The 23,792-nt window shown below is 47.0% G+C and overlaps 2 protein-coding genes and 1 pseudogene across 2 annotated transcripts in view; 2 read left to right on the top strand and 1 right to left on the bottom strand.

Moving 5' to 3' along the window:
* The window catches only part of LOC144484579 (uncharacterized), a 104,980-nt gene that overhangs the window by 62,863 nt on the left and 18,325 nt on the right, over nucleotides 1-23,792 (top strand). Inside the window, 1 exon segment of the mRNA XM_078203061.1 lies at nucleotides 11,402-12,366. Within this exon segment, the coding sequence (XP_078059187.1) occupies nucleotides 11,402-12,366 (965 nt within the window).
* Nucleotides 618-4,827, bottom strand: LOC144484593 (uncharacterized). The gene is made up of 2 exons (XM_078203075.1): nucleotides 4,796-4,827; nucleotides 618-3,246 (listed from the first exon to the last, which is right to left on the bottom strand). Exon 2 carries the CDS (start codon nucleotides 2,905-2,907, stop codon nucleotides 2,122-2,124), a length of 786 nt encoding a protein of 261 aa, XP_078059201.1. The 5' UTR covers nucleotides 2,908-3,246; nucleotides 4,796-4,827; the 3' UTR covers nucleotides 618-2,121.
* Nucleotides 17,984-21,869, top strand: LOC144484570 (uncharacterized; annotated as a pseudogene).

Below are 23,792 nucleotides of genomic sequence, written 5' to 3'. Positions count from 1 at the left end.
ACCCTTGAGCCTGTCTCCGTGGAGGCGATCTGGTCCTCGTGGCTTACCCCTGGAGGGTCATCCCCCTCCACAGAATCCAAAACAATATACCTATTTTGGAGGGGGACAACCACAGGGGATCCCTCCACAGACTGCTCACTCCCTTCCCTTCTCCCATCTGTTGCCATCCCTTTTTTTTATGGGAGACTGCCACTGGGGTACTTTCTGGCACATCACCCTTCTGACTATTACCCCTCCTAACTGTGACCCACGTGTCTTCCTTCCGAGACCCTGGTGTCACTACCTGACTATAACTTTTATCTATTAATCTCTCATTTGCCCTAACTAAACTGAGTTCATCGAGCCTCAGCTCCAGCTCCCTTACACGATCCTTCAGGAGTTGCAGTTCCACGCATCTGGCACAGATATGGACTTCCGGGAGGCAAGTTGTCTCCAGGAACTCCCACATCCCACACCGAATGCAGTATACTGGCCTCCCACTCATACCAGCCATGTCCTTTTTAGTTTTTGGGAGATAAAACAAAAAAGGGGGTGTAACAGAAGAAAAACAAACAACCTTCCTCGCCTTCGCCGAAGCCCTGTGAGCCAAAGCCCTCACAGAGACAGTAATTCTGTTGAATACGTGCTTTATTGCCCAGGCCTGGTCCAGGGGCGTCAGAGAATAATTTGGGGCAGCCAAACTATTCTAAATTCCATTGCTTCCAATATTACAATTATACAACTTTCAAAAATCATTTCCCCACCCACTTTGCTCACCCAGCCAGACATCAACCAATCATTATTCGTCTAGATTTACCTTGGCCAATAACATGTCACTCTCTGGCAGCATGAGAATACATAGGTCCATAAATTCAAAAGTGCTTTTCCACTGTGTCCGAGCAATTCTTTATCGGGAAACGGTATGCTCTTATTCATTCAATTGTCTGGGAAGCTTGTACTGTCTGAAGCCAACACTGATAAGAGTTTTTTTTTGCTTAACTCAGTAGCTGTATTGTTTTCAAAGAATGTGGTTCTTCTTACATAGCTATATACCATCATGCCTTAGAGTGTCATTAGCCAAGGTGTATGATTTTAATACAGAATATATGTTATCAAAAATACATGTTTAAATTCACTAACAATGGTTATATGTATTTCTATGCAAACAGTACCTTTGTAACTCCACGTACTTTGTGATTCTTCTTGAATATATTCACTCTAAATTAACCTATTCTGATATATTAGTCTTTTAGTCCCAGGTTATCCTGAACCCCCTCGAACAATGGACAAGGATGTAAATATCTCCCAGAGAAAGTGATCAACTTATTCATCCCATCGACACATTCCAGACTTTCACTGGAATGAACCAGGATTCCACATTGATATATTCCATTCAACCTCACCCACAGTGAGCTATTCCAATTTCTTTGTTCTCCAGGACAATATATTCACAATATCTTTAAAACAGAAATTAAACATTCCCATTTGATTTCAGGTATTAACATATTCTGTTAGTTTGTTCTTTATTGTCAATGTCAGGCTGGGGTTGTTCTCCTTGGAGCAAAGGAGGTTGAGGGGAGATTTGATAGAGGTGGACAAGATTCTGACAGGTTTAGATAAGGTGGACAAAGAAAAGCTGTTCCCATTCGCAGATGGAACAAGGACGAGGGGGACACAGATTTAAGGTTTTGGATCAGAGATGCAGTGGGGGGATGTGAGGAAGAATATTTTGATGCAGTGAATGATAATGACCTGGAACTCGCTGCCTACGAGGGTGGAGGAAGTGGAGACAATAAACAATTACAAAGGAAATTGGATGGGCATTGGGGGGTTTCAAACAGAAATAGTGACTATCTCTTAACTTCCTAACACCCGGTCACTCTGTGATCCTTGTGAAATTTGAAACCAGGTATTCGCAACAAGACTCAAAGAGCATCAGCCCACTGGAGGCAAAGCCATGAGACCGACCAGTCCAGCAGAAAGAAACCCTCCGACCCTCCCCATTGACCAACTGTGAGAATGAACAAAATGCAGTTCTGGATGGAATTGAGAGCAGAAACAATGACAGCAGAATCCAACCCCTGGAATCACTCGTGAACTTGTTGGTGTCTCAACAGATGGGATGAAAGACTGAATATCTTCTCACACAGAGCAGCTGAACGGTCTCTCCCCAGTGTGAACTCGCTGGTGTATCCGCAGGTTGGATAACCGAGTGAATCCCTTCCCACACTGAGAGCAGGTGAACGGTTTCTCCCCAATGTGAACTCGCTGGTGTGTCAGCAGGCTGGATGAATCACAGAAACCCTTCCCACACTGAGAGCAGGTGAATGGCCTCTCCCCAGTGTGAACTCGCTGGTGCATCTGCAGGCGGGAGGACCCAGTGAATCCCTTCCCACATTGAGAGCAGGTGAATGGCCTCTCCCCAGTGTGAACTCGCTGGTGTGTCAGCAGGCTGGATGAATCACAGAAACCCTTCCCACACACAGAGCAGGTGAATGGCCTCTCCCCAGTGTGAACTCGCTTGTGTCTCTGCAGGTGGGATGACTGAGTGAATCCCTCCCCACATCGAGAGCAGGTAAAGGGCCTCTCCCCGGTGTGAACTCGTTGGTGTTTCCGCAGGTCGGAAGACCGAATGAATCCCTTCCCACACTGAGAGCAAGTGAACGGCCTCTCCCCAGTGTGAATGCGCTCATGGACCAGCAGGTCAGAAGATCGAGTGAATCCCTCCCCACACTGAGAACACGTGAATGGCCTCTCCCCAGTGTGAACTTGCTGGTGTCTCTGCAGGCTGGATGACTGAGTGAATCTCTTCCCACACTGAGAGCAGATGAACGGCCGCTCCCCAGTGTGGATGAGCCGATGAGCTTCCAACTGAGATGGGTATCTGTATCTCTTGCCACAGTCTGCACATTTCCATGGTTTCTCCATGGTGCAGGTGTCCTTGCCTCTCTCTTGGGTGGCCAATCAGTTGAAGCCTCGTCTACACACAACACAGGTACAGTCTCTCCCCGCTGTGAATGGTGTGATATTTATTCAGACTGTGTAACTGGTTAAAGCTCTTTAGTCAGTGCATTGGAACACTCTCACTCAAGTGTGACAGTGTGTTGATGCTTTTCCAGTCACACTGACATTTCAAATCGACAGACTGGACAATCATTTCTCCTTCTGGATTCAAAGTCCGATGATATTGAGCTCCCAAGGAGTATGACTCTGTCAGATCTAGACGTGACATTTGAGTTTTCAGTCTGTGATTCCTCTTTTAATATCCTGTAAAATGAGTTTACAAAAGTCATCAGTGTCAGTACAGGATAGAAATTCAGAACAGACAATTCTAGTTTCTATGGAAGATTCTTTCATATACCAGTCCCAAAAAGCTGTAAATCTCCATCCATATCTATGGATTCTATTTAAAAATGAAAGTGGATGGGCACTTGAAGGAAATAAACTTGCAGGAGAATGGGATATAGAGTGGTAATGGGACTGGAATGTTATACAGAGAGTCAGCATGGACTCGAGTTACCGAATGGATTCCTTCTGTGCTGTAATGACTTTATGACTGGAAATGTATAACATCGCTACAGCATCATATTACAACGCAAGAGCTGTAAATCTCCATCCCACACACTCTCCCTCGATTCTCACTCTGCTGTATCTAATATTCACCCTCCCAATTCTCCTGTAGGTGCTGATTGATAGATCCATGCTCACTGCTTCCTGTCCTGGACAGAGAGAGCTGGAAATCTCCATGCAGGCTGCCAGACAGATATATGTCTATCTGACTGGACTAACAATGTGTGGAAAATACCGACTGGATTCACTTCATTTCCCTTCAGTTGCTGCAAGTCCCCAATTTCCCCCAGAATGAGAAAAGAAATGGAAAGGGGGAGAAAAGAAAGTGTTTTACCCACAGATGTTGGCCTCTTTTAAGGTCAAACCAAATAAACAAACTCAAGTTAAATCAGGACAAAGTAAAAGGGGCAGCTCCCCAAAAGGAGGGGGAACAGCCCGAACAAAAATCAAAGTACAAAGGAAACTTAAAAACATCAAATCATAGTGTGATTATTCGGGTCGATAACGCACCCCAACCCCTGCGGTGCCCAACGGGGGCAGAAGGCGTCAACCGTGCCTGTAGACACCGCATGTTCCCTCTCCAGGGACACCTGGCCGTGAACGTAGCCGCAGTAGAGGGGCAGACAGTCAGGATGGACGGCCCCCTCGATCGCCCGCTGCCTGGACCGGTAAATGGCGCGCTTCGCCAGGCCCAGGAGCAGGTTCACGAGGAGGTCACCATCCCGACCCGCCCCTCTCTGCGTGGGTTTCCTCTGGGTGCTCCAGTTTCCTCCCACAGTCCAATGATGTGCGGGTTAGGTTGATTGCTATGCTAAAAAAATTGCCCCTTAGTGCCCTGGGATGCATAGATTAGAGGAATTAGCGGGTAAAATATGTAGGGATATGGGGGTAGGGCCTGGGTGGGATTGTGGTCGGTGCAGACTCGATGGGCCGCATGGCCTCGTTCTGTGCTGTAGGGTTTCTATGATTCTATTGTTCCTCTGAAGACAGAGGTTCTGAACCAGCCCCTGAAACCACGCCCATTGTGACCCGCCACCGACAGAAGCGCATGCGCTCCTTCCCCGCTGAAACAAGATGGCGGCCGATAACCGGGGCCTGTTCTCGAGATAAAAGCCTTGGAGCTGTAAACCCAGGACCTGCAGGGTCTTATTCGGGCCGTGCGGCCTACAGCGGATGTTTGTGAAGCCATAGCTCCCTCCCTGCCCCGACTCCCGGCTCCATTTCTCCCGCAGCGCCACCGACTCACCCGTTAAAAAAAGCCGCTCCCGCACTCACAGGTCTCCGGGCAAAGTGACACTGCGCACGCTCCAGATATAGCATTGCGCCTGCGCAATAGGCTCCTGTGGAATGAATAGGACACTTTCACACCCGCAGGGCCACCTGGGACTTAACGGCGTCATTGTCAAAGACAATAATAGAAAATTATCTTGTGCAATTAAGATCAATTAATTTTTAAAAATGCATTCCTCGGAATTTGTGCGCTGCCATTCTCTATTTCTAAAATTGATTTAAACCAGTGCTCTCCTGTGGGAATACCTCGAGTTTTTAAAACTTTTCCCACTGGTTTCCTCCCCTCTCTCTGCTCTCCCGAAGGTGCTCATACTGGTTGGGTAAATCCCACAGAGACAGGTTTCTTTCACTTTCTTTCTCCTGATGCTGAATATTCTGTTTTATGGAACGATACATCACAGATGGAAACCATTTGGCACATCCTGCCCCGTCGGGCAGTCTTTAAGATCTGTCCAATTAATCCCACAGCCCTGCTGGCAGAGTGAGAACGATATCTATATGTACTGCAGCAATGCAGGAGGTGAATGGAAAATGTTTTCCAGTTGCATACCTCTCAGACACACTCACCCCTAGAAAGATAAATTGGCCTGTGTACTAAGAACAAAGAAAATTACAGCACAGGAACAGGCCCTTCGGCACTCCATGCCTGCACCGACCATACTGCCCGACTTAACTAAAACCCACTACCCTTCCAGGGACCATATCCCTCTATTCCCATCTGATTCATGTGCTTGTCAAGACGCCCCTTAAAAGTCAATACCGTATCTGCTTCCACTACCTCCCCCGGCAATGAATTCCAGGCACCCACCACTCTCTGTGTAAAACATCTGCCTCGTACATCTCTTTTAAACTTTACCCCTCGCACCTTAAACCTATTCCCCCGAGTAATTGACTCTTCCACCCTGGGAAAAAGCTTCTGACTATCCACTTTGTCCATGCCTCTCATAATCTTGTCGACTTCTATCAGGTGTCCCCTCAACCTCCGTCGCTCAAGTGAGAACAAACCAAGTTTCTCCAACCTCTCCTCATAGCTAATGCCCTCCATACCAGGCAACATCCTGGTAAATCTTTTCTGGACCCTCTCGAAAGCCTCCACATCCTTCTGGTAGTGTGGCAACCAGAATTGAACACAATATTCCAAGTGCGGCCTAACTAAAGGTTCTATAAAGCTGCAACATGACTTGCCAATTTTTAAACTCAATGCCCCAGCCGATGAAGGCAAGCATGCCGTATGTCTTCTTGATGACCTTCTACACCTGCATTGCCACTTTCAGTGATCTGTCCACCTGTACACTCCAATCCCTTTGCCTATCAATATTGTTAAGGGTTCTGCCATTTACTGTATATTTCCTATCTGTATTAGACCTTCCAAAATGCATTACGTCACGTGTCTGGATTAAACTCCATCTGCCATCTCTCCACCCAAGTCTCCAACCGATCTATATCCTGCTGTATCCTCTGATAGTCCTCATCGCTATCCGCAAATCCATCAACCTCTGTGTCGTCCGCAAATTTACTAATCAATCCAGTTACATTTTCCTCCAAATCATTTATATATATTATATATATCCTGTGTGAATTCGCTGTTGTGTCCAAAGACTGGATGGCCTAGCAAACTCCTTCCCACACAAGGAGCAGGTGAACGATCTCTCCCCAGTGTGAACTCGCTGATGTGCACTGAGGTTGGATGAACACAAGAACCCCTTTCCACAGGTGGAGCAGCTGAACGGCCTCTCCTCAGTGTGAATTTGCTGGTGTAACAGCAGGTGGGATGAGATAGTGAATCCTTTCCCACACACAGAACAGATGAATGGCCTCTCTCCAATGTGACTGTGTCTATGGTTTTCCAGCAAGTACGGATAATTGCATCCTTTATCACAATCATCACATTTCCATGGTTTCTCCATTTTCCCAACCCCAATGAGACCGTGTCAATGGGTTTCCAACCGGGTGGATAATTGAATCCTTTACCACAATCCTCACATTTCCACGGTTTGTCCATGGTGCTGGTGTCCTTCTGTCTCTCCAGGTTGGATGATTAGTTGAAGCCTCATCCACATACAGACCATGGTGTGATGTTTTTCTGGCTATGTAACTGGTTAAAGCTCTATCCACTGTCAGGTCACTGGAGCACTCTCACTTGGGTGTATGTGTGTGTCTCAGTTCTTTTTCTGTCACATTGAATTTTGAAATTTTCTTCCACTGACAATACAGGGAATGATTTATCCCTCCACTGTCAAAAGTAATCATATTTAGGTCGTGATGAATCGAATGGCTCTGTCAGACTTTGATGTGAAGTTTAGTTTGAGTTTCCTGTCTGTGAATCCTCCTCTTCTAGTTCCCTGCAAAAAGAGTTTTAAAAAACTGCTTCAGAACAGACAATTTCAGTTTCCACGAAACATTTCTCTATCACATTTATCTTGAGCTGTAATCCCCATCCCACACACTCTCTCTTGTCCCTGAGCTGAAATCAAACTCATTGCCCCATCTCCACTCTGAGCCCAGCTCCCTCTCCCTCCAGCTGGATTCAGTCCTCCAGACCATGTGCAGATTGAGAGTACAATCAAGGAGTCAATTATTTTCCTTCCAAGTCAGGGGATGTGCAGCCCCACTGACTCTATTGTTACGACAATAGGCACATGTGCTCTGCTCACCAATGAAACACCACGGTGACCATTAACATGGGCCGGTTCCTGGGAAAGGCTCCATTTTATTTGTGCCACAGCACCAGGGGAATTACCTCCTGCACAGGCACAAAGGTATCATCAGTCACAGAAAATAATTGCAGCTGGTGTCTCAAACCTCATTTTACCATTTGCTCCCAGACATTCCCAATTGAATTTTGAAATGCAAACTGAAGTCTGCAATTATGGGGTAAATTAAAACACATTTTAATGGTCATTTTCAGAATGACTATTCCCGAGAATTAATTCCCAAGTCAGTAAATTAAAATTCTCATCAGCAATGTAGGCGGCACGGTGGCTAGCACTGCTGCCTCAGAGCTCCAGGGACCTGGGTTCAATTCCCAACTTGGGTCACTGTCCGTGTGGAGTCTGCCCATTCTCCCCATGTCTGTGTGGGTTTTCTCCAGATGCTCCAGTTTCCTCCTATCGTCCAAAGATATGCCAGTTAGGTGCATTGGCCACACTAAATTGCCCCTTAGTGTCCTGGGATGAGTAGGTTAGAGGGATTAGCAGGTTACATATGTGGGAATAGAGCATAGGTGTGATTGTTGTCGGTGCAGACTCGATGGGCCGAATAACCTCCTCCAGCCCTGTAGGGATCCTATGAAATACATTGGGAGAATTGCTATTTTAATGGGCATTTTCACAAATGCTATAAAATGATTTTTCAAAACACATTAATATTTTCTTCAACAGATGATTAATAAATAAAAAGTATTTAATAAAACAACCACCCAGTGTGGGGTTCAGGATTCTAACCCAGGGTTTCTGAGCTCCAGGAACCACTAACTGAACCAGCCGGGAATGGTCTCCACAAAACTTCCCCAACTCCCTCCCGGGAAAAAGCTGCAAACCCGGGAGCTGCAGCTTTTTATTGGGGGTGTTGGTGCCTCCAGCGGGTGTTTGTGAATCCTCCCCGCCCACCTCCCAGGGTTTCCTTCCTTCCCAGAGATCAGAGTCCTCATTGATTTGAGGCCAAAGTGTAACCTCTTATTTATTGTCCCCCTCCCCCATCCTCTGATGTGAACCATCCTCCAGTGGCTGAGCCAGGATGGGGCCGTTAACCTGGGCCTGTTCCCGGGAGGGAGGGAGGGAGAAGCCCCGCAGCTGCAAACCAGGGAGCTGACAATGATTCTGAAGGGTTTGCGGATCCTCAAAGTGTTTCCAAATCCTCCCAGCCACCGCCTAACGCTGACTCCGCTTCTCCGGGACAAACAAGCGCCAAGGACAGCAATGACACTGCGCATGCTCCACATCACAATGCCCGGGGGCTGATTGACGGCAGCTCCGGATCAATAGGAAGAGGGGGCGGGGCTGGAGGACCGAGCGGGAGCGGCTGGTCCTCCAACCAATCGGAGTGAATGAGGGGCGGGAAGTGCGGGTAATGGCGACGGACAGACGGACGGTTTTAACTGGGAAGCGAGATCAATACCTAGTAGAGGACGGTGCGCGGGGAGCGATGAATCCACCGGGTGGGTGGAGAGGCTCCTTAAACATGTTGTTCAAACCCAATCCCCGGAAATGAACTTCCCGGTCCCCCCCTTTGTACCAAATGGAGCGGCAGCTTGTAGTGTTAGACCCGGGCTGACTGCCGCCATTGAGGCTGCATGTGGGAGGTCGGCAGGGATTGTGATCGGAGAGTGAAGCCCTGACGTCACAATGGAATGGGTGAGAGTGTGACGTCACAATGGAATGGGTGAGAGTGTGACGTCACAATGGAATGGGTGAGAGTGTGACGTCACAATGGAATGGGTGAGAGTGTGACGTCACAATGGAATGGGTGAGGGTTCCAGATGAGCTGAGACTAGGCTGGAGTCGGGCGATGGCACTGACATGTGGCCCGGTGGCACAGTGGTTAGTGCAGCTGCCTAACAGCGCCAGGGACCCGGGTTCAATTCCAGCCTCGGGTCACTGTCTGTGCAGAGTTTCTACATTCTCCCCGTGCCTGTGTGGGTTTCCTCCGGGTGTTCCGGTTTCCTTCCACAGTCGAGAGATGTGCCAGTTAGACGGATTGGCCATGATAAATTGCCACTTGGTATCAGGGGGATTAACAGGTAAATATGTGGATAGGGCCTGGATGGGATTGTTCCCGGTGCAGGCTCGATGGGCTGAATGGCCTCCTACACTATTTTCTGATTCATTATTATTAATTAATTACTATTAATGCTTCTATGAATGAAGGTGGTCTTAATGATGATGTGGACATGTGGCTGGAAGCTCATCTTGGGATGAACTATTTCACCCTGGTTGTGAACAGCCTGGTTCAGCCTCAGACAGTTGCCAGGAGGAGAGATAAAGTTGTTGGCGAGGGAGTGGAGTTTGTAGTGGGGACTGAACACAATGGGTTCAGTCTTCCCAGTATTTATATGAAATAAATTTCTGTTCTTTCAGTACTGGATGTCAGACAAGTCAGGATGGTGTGTGAGTTGGAGAGGAACTTGGAGCTGATGGTGTTCACAGGGTTTGGAAATTCTGTCAAAGTTCCTGTTGAGTTGTAGATGTATAAAATCTCTCTCCTCACCTCCGGCCTCTCCTACTTCTCTCTGTCTCCGCTCAGAGTGTGGAGATGCCGGCGTTGAACTGGGATAAGCACAGTAAGTAATCTCACAACACCAGGTGAGAATCCATTGATATGGATGGAGATTTACAACTTCTTGGGAATGAAATAGGAAAGAATGTTCCATAGAAACTAGAATTGTCTGCTCTGAATTTCTATCCTATACTGACTGTGATGACTTTTGCAAACTCATTTCACAGGATTTTCAATGAGGAATCACAGGCAAAAATCTCAACCGCCACGTCTAGACAGAGTCATATTCCTTGGGACCTGAATATCTTGTAATATGGAACTGTAGCTACGTGATATATTTCCAGACATCTCTTCCCCCAGAGGGTTGTTAGTCTTTTGGATTTCTCTTCTACAGGGACCAGTGGAGGCTGAGGATCATTGAATATATTCCAGTTAGACAGATCTTTGACTGACAAGGGTGTCAAGAGTTATGGGGAACAGACAAGAAGATGGAGCAAAAGTAATATGTGGGGCGATTTCTTCACTGAAGGATGTGGTAAAGCTTTGGAATTCTCAACCCCTGAGGACAGTGAAGCCTCAGTCATCAACTATTTTCAAGAGAGATATTGATTGGTTTCTAGATATTGAAGATATCAAGGGATATGGGTTTAATGTGGGGAGAATGATGCTGAGGTAGATGAACAAATTATCTCATTGAATAGTTTAAAAGGCTCGATGGGCCAAATGGCAGACTGCAGCTCCTATTTGTTATGGTCTCTGTGTCCAGGACAGGAAGCAGTGAGCATGGAGCTGTCAATCAGCCTCAATCAGCACCTTCAGGAGAATTGTGAGGGTGAATATTAGATACAGCAGAGTGAGAATGGAGGGAGAGTGTGTGGGATGGAGATTTACAGCTCTTTGGGACTGAAATAGGAAAGAATGTTCCATGGAAACTAGAATTGTCTGTTCTGAATTTCTATCGCGTACTGACACTGATGACTTTTGTAAACTCGTTTTACAGGATATTGAAAGAGGAATCACAGACCGAAATCTCAAACGTCATGTCTAGATCTGACAGAGTCATATTCCATGGGAGCTGAATATCATCGGACTTTGAATCAAGAAGGGGAAATGGTTGTGTGGTCTGTCGATTTGAAAAGGTTTCAAACATCAGTGTGACTGGAAAAGCACCAACACACTGCCACACTCGAGTGAGAGTCTTCCAGTGCACTGACTAAACCAGTTACACAGCCTGAATAAATATCACACCATTCACAGCAGGGAGAGACTGTACTCGTGTTGTGAGTGTGGACGAGGCTTCGACTGATTGTCCACCCAAGACAGAGGCAAGGACACCTGCACCATGGAGAAACCATGGAAATGTGCAGACTGTGGGAAGGGATACAGAGCCCCATCTCTGCTGGAAGCTCATCGGCGCAGCCACACTGGGGAGAGACCATTCACGTGTTCTCAGTGTGGGAAGGGATTCACTCGGTCATCTGACCTGTGGACACACCACCGAATTCACACTGGGGAGAGACCGTTCACCTGCTCTCAGTGTGGGGAGGGATTCACTCAGTCATCCCACCTGCAGAAACACCAGCGAGTTCACACTGGGGAGAAACCATTTACGTGTTCTCAGTGTGGGGAGGGATTCACTCAGTCATCCAGCCTGCGGGCACACCAGCGAGTTCACACTGGGGAGAGACCATTCAGCTGTCCTCAGTGTGGGAAGGGATTCACTTGTTCATCCCACCTGCGGAGGCACCAGCGAGTTCACACGGGGGAGAGACCATTTACGTGTTCTCAGTGTGGGGAGGGATTCACTCAGTCATCCAGCCTGCGGACACACCAGCGAGTTCACACTGGGGAGAGACCATTCAGCTGCTTTCAGTGTGGGAAGGGATTCACTTGTTCATCCAGCCTGCGGGCACACCAACGAGTTCACACTGGGGAGAGGCCATTCAGCTGCTCTCAGTGTGGGAAGGGATTCACTCAGTTATCCAACCTGCAGAAACACCAGCGAGTTCACACTGGGGAGAGGCCGTTCAGCTGCCCTCAGTGTGGGGAGGGATTCACTTGTTCATCCAGCCTGCAGAGGCACCAGCAAGTTCACACCGGGGAGAGACCATTCAGCTGCCCTCAGTGTGCAGAGGGATTCACTTGTTCATCCAGCCTGCGGAGGCACCAGCGAGTTCACACTGGGGAGAGACCATTCACTTGCTCTGATTGTGGCAAGGGATTCAGTCAATCATCCAACCTGGTAAAGCACCAGCGAATTCACACTGGGGACAGGCCATTCACCTGCTCCGTGTGTGGGAAGGGATTCACTCAGTCACCTCACCTGCGGAAACACCATCATGTTCACGAGTGACTGCAAGGACTGAATTTTGCTGTTAATCACATCGAGGTCCCAACCATTTTCATTGGTGTCTGTTTCTGCTGATGTTAATAAACCCTGGCCCAGTTGTAAGATTTGTATTGTGGATTGTCTTGTCTGAGTCCTGAACTCGTAAATAAAAACAAGAAGTGCTGTAAAAACTCAGCAGGTCTGACAGCATCTCTGGAGAGAGAAACAGAGCTAATGTTTTGACACTGAAGAAGAGTCACATTCAACTGGAAACATTAACTGTTCCTGTCTTTACAGATTCTGTAAGAAGTCTCACAACACCAGGTTAAAGTCCAACAGGTTTATTTGGTAGCAAATACGTGTATTTGTGGTATTTGTTACTTGGTACACAGATTGCTTTTCTACCTATCTTTGTATCATCAATTCTGGCTTCATCCAAGTCATTGATCAAGGTAGCTGTTTTTCTCTCTCTCAGTTGTGGGTGATATTTGTCCCTATTCTCCTGGAAACTGAATGAATCTTGTTCCAAACTGGGTTCAATATCAGACATTTCAGGGAGTCAGGAATCATTCGCCCCTGAACCTACACTGGTAAAACCCCAGACAGTTCCTCAGTCAGGATTTTTCTGGTTCCTCACCATATATTAGTCAGGATACTGAAACAGATAAGTATCTGTGGTATCTCCAAGGTATTTGCTACCAAATAAACCTGTTGGACTTTAACCTGGTGTTGTGAGACTTCTTACTGTGCTTACCCCAGTCCAACGCCGGCATCTCCACATCATGACTACCATTTACAGATTCTGTCAGACTTACTGAGATTTTGCAGCAACTTCTGTTTTTAGAATGACGGTGAATGCTGGACACATGAATCAGAGATTGATGTAAAACTGGGATCTGCTCCTAAATCAAAGTGAAACAGCAGGTTAAAGTTTCCAGTCTGAAAAGTACTTTGGTTATTATACTATATCTACCATTTTAAGGCTGGTTTTAACTCATTTAAAATAAACCTATTTGAAATATATTTGTTAAAGTCAGTATTAAAATATGAGTTGGATGAGTTCACAGGAGCCTGTTAACCGCTGGGACAATTATTCAACAAACATTGGATCTCCAGATAGAGAAGAAGCTGCAGTTTGTTTGCAGGAATTCCCTGTTTTATTGATGTGTGTGTGTTAGACATCAGGATAACTAAAAATACACAAACCTGGACATCAATGGTGATCTGATTGACAGTTACTCTGGGAATCACTCCCACGGTGAAACTTCAGCACTGACACTGCTGAATGTTGTCGGCTCAGGGAGTGGGGCCTCCAGGAGTGGACTGTAAAAAAGCTGGGTTTCAGTATCCTGACTAATATATGGTGAGGAACCAGAAAAATCCTTACTGAGGAACTGCCTGGGATTTTACCAGTGTAGGTTCAGGGGCGAATGATTCCTGACTCCCTGAAATGTCTGATATTGAACCCAGTTTGGAACAAGATTCATTCAGTTTCCAGGAGAATAGGGACAAATATCACCCACAACTGAGAGAGAGAAAAACAGCCACCTTGATCAATGACTTGGATGAAGCCAGAATTGATGATACAAAGATAGGTAGAAAAGCAAGCTGTGAGGTTATTACAAAAAATCTGTAAGGGACACAGATAAGTTACCTGAATGGACAGAAAAATGGCAGATGGAGTATAGTGCGGGAAAGTGGGAGCTTTTCGGCTTTGGCAGGAAGAATAGAGAAGCAAAAAATTGTTTAAATATACAGAAACTGAAGAACACTGCCGTAGAGAGGAATCTGGGTGTCCTTGTACATGAATCGTGAAAAAATAGGATGAAGGTACAGCAAGTAAAGAAGGCGGCAAATGGAGTGTTGGACTTTACTGCAAGGGGGTGGAGTTTGAAAAAGGGAACTTGCTGCACCTACACAGGACATTGCTGAGAGAGCAGCTGGAATACTGTGTACGGTTTTGGTCTCCCTACTGATGGAATGACATGCTTTCATTGGAATGAGTTCAGAGAAGGTTCACCAGGTCCATTCCTCAGATGAAGGTGTTGTCTTTTGAGGAAAGATTGTAAGGTGTAGGTGAGAATTCTCCCATCCTGCCCACCACAGGTATCGTCGCGGGCAGAGGGGCGGGACCACAAAGGCCCATTGACCTCGGGCAGGATTCTCCAGTTTTGGGGTGAGCGCGGCCGGAGAATCCAACTCATTGTCTTTTGGGGAAAGGTTGCACCTCTAATCATTAGGTTTAGAAGAATGAGCAGTGAACTTTCTGAAACATATAAGATTCTCATGGGGGGTTGACAGGCTAGAGGCCAAGAGGATGATTCATGAAGGAGTCTGGAACTTGGTGCCACAGATCAACAAGAGATAAGGGTATTGTTTCAGCCCTTACAGACACCAATACTTTATCCTCAGTTTTAGTCATGTTAGCTGGTGTTGTCCACCCAATGGGACAGGCTCTGTTTCATGTGAGAGTTTTTGATTTGATTTGATTTACTATTGTCACATGTATTGGGATACAGTGAAAGGTATTGTTTCTTGTGCGCTATACAGACAAAACATACATTCTAAAGTACATCGGGGAAAAGGAAAAAAGAGGGTGTAGAATATAGTGTTACAGTCATAGCAAGGGTGTAGAATAAGATCAATTTAATATACGTTGGTCCATTCAAAAGTCGGATAGCAGGGAAGAAGCTGCTCTTGAGTCAGTTGGTACATCACGTGGGTGGGTGGGAGGATGGCTGCGTGTGTTAGTTTTTGTGCATGAGGATGTAGGTGTCTGAGTGAAGCTGCTTCTCATCAGTTGCAACACAACCTTCCTCCGAGCAATGATAGGTCTCTGAGTTTCCAACTGAATGATTCAGAGATTTTCCATCCAGACTGACTGTGTGCTGCGTAAAACCTGACATCTACACAACCTGACCCCACTTCTCCTGGAACAATATGAAGTGTCAGCTGCTTTCCTGATCCCTTCCTTTCCCCTCACCATTATCCTCAGATAGTTCACAAATTCCATTGTACCTCGTCCTCCAATGGTCTCCATTTTAAATATTTCCATCAGTCTTGCCAACAGATAGCAATGGGATTGCTGCTATCACAGTGATAAACTCTGAAATACTGCCTCTCTGATCTAGATCTCCCCACCAAATCTTCACCTGAGTTCCACTTTTTCGTCTGAAGAAATTAATATAATTTAACTTTCAACAGCACCTTCCAACACTGCGACCTTTACCTTCCAATCCTACAAACTCTACCACCGAGAGACAAGGGCAGCAGATAATTGGCAACATGGACAACTGACGTTATCAAAGAACGAAGAACAGTACAGCAGAGGAACAGACCCTTTACCGAAAAACAATGGCACCCAAGACATAAACAATCCTGACTTGGAATCATGTTGCTGTCCTTTCACTGTCGCTGATCAAAAATCCTGGAAATCCCTTCCGCACAGCATCTTCGACTGCGGCAAACTTATAAATATAGGAGAGTAGATCATTCAGCCCCTTGACCCATTTAATTAGATCACGGCTGATCTGACAGTAACTTCAAATCTGCAGTTCAAGAAGGCAGCCCCAATCACCTTCTCAAGAATAATTTGGGGTGGGCAATTGATGCTGGTCGAGCCAGCAATGCCCACATTGTATAAACAAATATAAAACCCCATTAAAACTGATTCAGCACGCCCCCTCCACACAGAATGAAAAAGATTGGCTTTAAGATCAGTTAGAACCACAGAACATTACAGCACAGGAACAGGCCATTTGGCCCTTCTTGGCTGTTCTGAGCCATTTTTCTGTCTAGTCCCACTGACCTGCACCTGGACCATATCCCTCCACACCCCTCTCACCCATGTACCTGTCCAAGTTTTTCTTAAATGTTAAAAGTGAGCCCGCATTCATCACCTCATCTGGCAGCTCATTCCAAACTCCCATCACTCTCTGTGTGAAGAAGCCCCCCGCTAATATTCCCTTTAAACTTTTCCCCCCTCACCCTTAACCCATGTCCTCTAGTTATTTTCTCCCCTAGCCTCAGTGGAAAAAGCCTGCTTGCATTCATTCTATCTATACCCATCATAATTTTATACACCTCTATCAAATCTCCCCTCATTCTTCTACGCTCCAGGGAATAAAGTCCTAACCTTTCTCTGTAACTCAGTTTCTCAAGTCCCGGCAACATCCTTGTAAACCTTCTCTGCACTCTTTCAACCTTATTAATATCCCTCCTGTAATTAGGTGGCCAAAACTGCACAAAATACTCTAAATTCGGCCTCACCAATGTCTTATACAACCTCACCATAACATTCCAACTCCACACACAGTCCTTCTATTTGTGATTTTGCATGAACTATTAACATCATTTATTTTCACCCCCGCTCCACTATCTGCTCTGGCACTCTGGTTCCCATCCCCCTGCAAATCTAGTTTAAACCCTTCCCAATAACACTAGCAAACCTTCCTGCAAGTATATTGGTCCCCTTGTTGTTCAGGTGTAACCCATCTCTCTTGTACAGGTCCCACCTGCCCCAGAAGAGTTTCCAATGATCTAGAAATCTGAAACCCTGCCCCCTACACCAGTTCCTCAGCCATGTGTTCATCCGCCTGAGCATCCTACTCTTACCCTCACTGGCACGTGGCACAGGTAGCAATCCTGAGATGACTACCCTCGGAGTCCTGCTTTTTAACTTCCCACCAAGTTGTTCCTTTGTAGTCACTGATATTTAACTGATATTCCTTTATAGTCACCTGATGAAGGAGCAGCGCTCCGAAAGCTAGTGGCTTTTGCTACCAAATAAACCTGTTGGACTTTAATCTGGTGGTGTGAGATTTCTTACTCTAGTCTCTCTCCACAGATGCTGTCAGCCCTGCTGAGATTTTCCAACATTTACTGTCTTTATCTCAGTGATAAATGTTGATGTGTTTGCTCTGCACCCACAGGGCTCCATCTGTTTGCTCCGCACCCACAGGGCTCCATCTGTTTGCTCCGCACCCACAGGGCTCCATCTGTTTGCTCCGCACCCACAGGGCTCCATCTGTTTGCTCCGCACCCACAGGGCTCCATCTGTTTGCTCCGCACCCACAGGGCTCCATCTGTTTGAAGCCACAAACAGAAAGGTCCAGTTTTCCCCTGGAGTTTGACACAGAGCAACTTTCACAAAGATGCAGAGTTTCAGACAATGAGGGAGATCCGGACTCAGCCCCGCCCCCATTCACTCTGATTGGTTGGAGGACCAGCCGCTCCCGCTCGGTCCTCCAGCCCCGCCCCCTTTTCCTTGGTCCGGAACCGCTGTCAATCACTGTCCGGTCATTGTGATGTGGAGCATGCGCAGTGCCGCTGGGAGCTCAGGATTGCGGCGGTGGGAATTTTCAGCTGATCCGACACCGCCGGGTGGGGAATGAGGGGGGGATGGAGCCGGCGGGTGGGTAATGAGGGGGGGATGGAGCCGGGGGGTGGGTTCGAGGCTTCATAAACACCCCGTGTCGGCCCCAAGCACCGAATACAAAGCTCGGGTGCGGGTTGTGAAGCGGGGAAATCAGCTCCCGCTTTTCCCCGGAACAGGCCCAGATTCCCCTGCCGTCTTTATCGGGAGCCTCTCCGGCTCGACGCATGCGCACTGAGGAAGCCTCGAGCGAGGCTCCTCCCCTCATTCACTCCGATTGGTTGGAGGACCAGCCGCTCCCGCTCGGTCCTCCAGCCTCGCCGCCTCTTCCTATTGGTCCGGACCTGCTGTCAATCACCCCGGGGCATTGTGATGTGGGCGGGAAGGATTCACAAACACCCGCTGGAGGCCCCAACACCCCCAATAAGACCCATTGGTTTTATTGTCAGTCTGCAGACAGGAGCTGGAGAACTGTTCACAATAAGAAGTCTCAACACCAGGTTAAAGACCAACAGGTTTATTTGGTAGCAAATGCCATAAGCTTTCAGAGCGCTGCTCCTTCGTCAGATGGAGTCTGACGAAGGAGCAGTGTTCACCCCAGTCCAACGCCGGCATCTCCACATCAGAACTGAACACAGGCAGAGGAGAGGGAGGGAGAAAACTGGGGGTGGAGGAAAGAAATGGTGGAGATGGGTTTGGATTTCAGCCCAGGGAGGAGGGAGAGTGTGTGGGATGGGGATTTACAGATTTGGGGGAACAAGAGAGGAAAAAATGTTCCAGAGAAACTAGAATTGTCTGTTCAGAATTTCTATCCTGGACTGACGGTGATGACTTTTGTAAACTCTTTTTACGGGATCTTAGAAACGATGATTGCAGATGGGAAACTCAAACCAAACTTAAGTTTGACAGTCAGTTGGTTCATCATGACCTGAATATCATCACCTTTGAGGTTGAAAGGATAATTGTTCGTTTGTTCTGTCTGAGGGAAAATATTTTAAACATCAGTGTTACTGGAAAAGCACCAAGAGACACACGCACAGCTGAGTGAGAATGTTCCAGTGAACTGATTGCAGAAAGAGCTTTAACCAGTTCCACAGCCTGATAAAACATCACACCATTCACAGTGTGGACGAGCCTTCAACTAATCATCCAACCTGGAGAGACACAAGGACACCGGCACCATGGAACTGTGAGGACTGTGGGAAAGAATTCAGTTATAGATCCCAGCTGGAATATCATAGACACAGTCACAGTGGGGCCGATGCCTTGGAGAAACCGTGGAAATGTGAGGATTGTGGGAAAGGATTCAATTACCCATCCCTGTTGGACAACCACTGGCGCACTCACACTGGGGAGCGGCCATTCACCTGTTCTGTGTGTGGAAAGGGATTTACTCAGCCAACTGGCCTCATGTTACACCAGCGCATTCACACTGAGGAGAGGCTGTTCAGCTGCACTCACTGTGGAAAAAGGTTCAGGTCTTCATCAGACCTCAGTCAACATCATCGCGTTCACACTGGGGAGAGGCCATTCACCTGCTCCATGTGTGGGAAGGGATTCACAAAGTCCTCCAACCTGGTGACACACCAGCAAATTCACTCTGAGGAGAAGCTGTTCAGCTGCACTTTCTGTGGAAAGAGGTTCAGGTATTCACACAGCCTCGAAGAACACCAGCGAATTCACACTGGGGAGAAGCCTTTCACCTGTTCAGTCTGTGGACAGGGATTCACTCAGTCATCCAGTCTGGTGAATCATCAGCGAGTTCACACTGGGGAGAGGCCATTCAGCTGCACCTCCTGTGGGAAGAGTTTCAAGCAGGCATATGCCCTCATTGAACACCAGTGAGTTCACACTGGGGAGAGACCATTCACCTGCTCGGTGTGTGGGAAGGGATTCACTGTGTCATCCAGCCTCAAGGCATACCAGCAAATTCACGCTGAGGACAAGGCATTCAGCTGCTCTGACTGTGGGAAGAGTTTCAGGACTTCATCTGCTCTCTTTGTACACCAGCGAGTTCACACTGGGGAGAGACCATTTGCCTGCTCTGTGTGTGGGAAGGGATTCACTCGGTCCTGCAACCTCGTGACACATGAGTGAATCCATATGTGACTGAGAGATTGGATTCAGCTGTTTCTGCTAATGTTCATTACATCCAGGATTGATAGTTGGACAATTTTAAGTTTGTTCCTGTTGATATAACAACCCTATAACTGGCTGAAGTTTAATATTCTGTAGATGTCACTGACCTTCGAGGCTACAGTGTCCCTTTTTAAAGGCACCATCTGTGATCTTTCAGCTGAATTCAAGAACTCTCAACGGAAATTTGGTTGCAATAAGACTGAACTTTTTACTTCAATCCTAAATTGACCTTTGATGCAAAATCTACAATTCATTGTCTCCCAAGAATGTGGGTTCTCATCAAGTGGAGGTGACTTTGCCAGCTTGGGTACATTCACAGGATAGAGGATGGTCACTCCAGCGGCTCAGCAACAAGAGCCAACATCGAAAACAACAACCCACAACCAGACCTGAGAACCACTTCATATGTGGCACTTGAAGCAGAACCACCTCTCACAGATTGGTCTCTGCAGCCAACAGTATCAGTGAACCAGGGAGTGGGTGGGCCTTGAGGGTGCCAGTGACCAGGAGAGAAAACAATCTTCTTGATTTTGCACAGAGGGGCAAGAGAACTGAAGCCAGACAGACTGGAGGGAGGGAGGAAACAGGGAGTGGAGGACAGAAATGGTGGAGATGGTGAGATGGGTTTGGATTTCGGCCCAGGGAGGAGGGAGTGTGTGTGAGACGGGGATTTACAGATTTGGGGGAACAAGAGAGTAAAGAATGTTCCAGAGAAATTAGAATTGTCTGATATGAATTTCTATCCTGGACTGACCCGTGATTAATTTTGTCAACTCTTTTTACAGATCTTACAAGGGAAAGATTTTTAGATGCAAAACTCAAAACGAACATTTTGGTTTAACTCAATTATTCATCAACCTTTCAATGTGGAAGGAGAAATGTTTATCTGTGGAAAATATTTTAAACATCAGTGCAACTGGAGAAACACCGAGACACACACACCCGGGTGAGAGTGTTCCAGTGAACTGATTGCGGAAAGAGCTTTAACCAGTTACACATCCTGAAAAAAACATCACACCATTCACAGTGGGGAGCAAACACGTGTTCTGTATGTGGACGAGGCTTCAACTGATCTCTAGGCTGGAGAGACAGGAAGAGACCCAGACCATGGAGAAACCTTGGAAATGTGGGGACTGTGGGAAGGGATTCAAGTCTTCTTTCCGGCTGGAAATCCATCGACGCAGTCACACCGGGGAGAAGCCATTCGTCTGTTCTGTGTGTGGGAAGGGATTTACCAAGACAACCTACCTGATGTTACACCAGAGAATTCACACTGAGGAGAGGCCCTTCAGCTGCACTCACTGTGGGAAGAGGTTCAACAGCACATCCAGTCTCGCTACACACCAGCGGATTCACACTGGGGTGAAGCCGTTCACCTGCTCTGTGTGCGGTGAGAGATTCACTCGGTCATCCGGCCTTTGGACACATCAGCGAATTCACACTGAGGAGAAACCGTTCAGCTGCACTTCCTGTGGAAAGAGTTTTGGACAGTCATCCACCCTGACTGCTCACCAACGCACTCACACCGGGGAGAGACCGTTCAGCTGCTCCATTTGTGGGAAGAAATTCTCCCAGTCATTCGATCTGGTGAGACACCAGCGACTTCACACCGGGGAGAGACCATTCACCTGCTCGGTGTGTGGGAAGGGATTCGCTCGGTTATTCACCCTCCAGTCCCACCACCGCACTCACACTCAGGAGAATCCATTCAGCTGCAGTACCTGTGGAAAGAGTTTCAAGCAGTCATCCAACCTTCTGACTCACCAACGCACTCACTCTGGGGAGAGGCCTTTCACCTGCTCCTTGTGTGGAAAGGCATTCACAAGGTCCTCCAGCCTGCTGAGACACCAGCAAATTCATAATAGACTGAAAGGATTGGATTCTGCTTTTAATCACAGCCAGGATTGATAGTCTGACAATATTAGTTCGATTTTCCTGATTAACATCCCTATAACTGGCTGGAGTTTAATATTCTGGAGATGTCATAGAAACATAGAAACCCTACAGTGCAGAAGGAGGCCATTCGGCCCATCGAGTCTGCACTGACCACAATCCCACCCAGGCCCTACCCCCACATATTTTACCCGCTAATCCCTCTAACCTACGCATCCCAGGACTCTAAGGGACAATTTTTAACCTGGCCAATCAACCTAACCCGCACATCTTTGGACTGTGGGAGGAAACCGGAGCACCCGGAGGAAACCCACGCAGACACGAGGAGAATGTGCAAACTCCACACAGACAGTGACCCGAGCCGGGAATCGAACTCGGGACCCTGGAGCTGTGAAGCAGCAGTGCTAACCACTGTGCTACCGATGTCACTGATTTTCAGGACTGCAATGTCCCTTTTTAAAAACACCTTGTGTGATCTTCCACCTTAATTCTAGAATCCTCAACAGAACCTGTTTAAACTAAAATTATGAACTTTACCTCAATCCTAAATTAATCTTTGATGCAAATCAGTGTGTGAATGATTCCTGATTAACATCCCCTATTGGAAAGTGCTGATTAATCCTTGCTGACAATTCTGAGTGACGTCTTCTCAATGACACCTCCATTATGAAGGAACCTAAACAAAATTCCATGAATTCCAATGAAAGGTTATACAGACACAGTAAACATTTACATAAAAACTTTAACAATCAGCATTGATATTGATGAAACTTGGAAGTTGCTGAGTTCAATCATTTCTGACACAGCAGCAGCAACATTTGGTAAAGGTGGAACCCACAACAAAGACCGGTTTGAGACCCACTCAGCAGAGATGACACCTGTCATTGAAGCAAAAAAAAGCCAACCTGATGGACAACATAAACCCAACAGCTGGAACATTGCATCAGTTGAAAGAAGTGTTGAAACAGGGAGATACGCGGCTAATAAACACCGGACAATCCGACACCAATAATTCCAAACTGCCTGTGATAATGAACATCTCTGTTGTGTTTGATGGGATCAAGAAAGTGGTGCTACCAGCACCAAACTTGGCCCCCTGAAATTGGCAGATGGTGATGTTTTCATCGACAGAAGTCCCGCTGGTTTGAAGTTTAAAGTTTTAAAATTTATTTATTGTCACAAATAGGCTTACGTTAACACTGCAACGAAGTTACTGTGAAAATACCCAAGGCGCCACATTCTGGCACCTGTTCGGGTGCACTGAGCGAGAATTTCAAATTGTGGGAGGAAACCGGAGCACCCAGAGGAAATCCATGCAGACATAGGGCGAACATGCAGACTCCGCACAGCCAGTGATCCAAGCCGGGAATCAAACCTCAGTCCCTGCGCTGTGAGGCAGCAGTGTTAACCACTGTGCCACCGGGCCTGTGAACTATACTGAGACACAGACATCACACAGTCTCTGTTTGATTCTCCTGCAGTTTCCTGTCATGGTTGAGTTCTGATGTGGAGATGCCGGCGTTGGACTGGAGTAAACACAGTAAGAGTTTTAACAACACCAGGTTAAAGTCCAACAGGTTTATTTGATAGCTAATGGCATTTGCTAACAAATAAACCTGTTGGACTTTAACCTGGTGTTGTTAAAACTCTTACATGGTTGAGTTCAACAAGGAACCCTCAACATTTGAGCTGGAAAAGGCCATTGATTGCTGAGCAAGTAGAAAGGCTCCCAGCAAGGATGGAATTCCAGCTGAACTGCTCAAACACAAAGTCCCATCCACTGCCACATCTTCACAACCTCCTCCTCTTTTGGGGTGTGAGACTGGTTCACAGGAGATATGTGACATGAAAATTTTCACAATATACAGAAACAGCAGTGATAGAGATTGCAACAACTACAGGGACATCTCACTCCTTAGCATCACTGGGAAGGCCTTCGCAAGGGTCATGTTTAAAAGACTCCAGCTACTTGCAGACTGAGTGTATCCAGAAGCACAGTGCGGT

The sequence above is a fragment of the Mustelus asterias genome, unplaced genomic scaffold, assembly GCF_964213995.1.
Source record: "Mustelus asterias unplaced genomic scaffold, sMusAst1.hap1.1 HAP1_SCAFFOLD_116, whole genome shotgun sequence".
In the NCBI taxonomy this organism is placed as follows: domain Eukaryota; kingdom Metazoa; phylum Chordata; class Chondrichthyes; order Carcharhiniformes; family Triakidae; genus Mustelus; species Mustelus asterias.
This window is presented reverse-complemented; position numbering and strand designations above follow the sequence as displayed.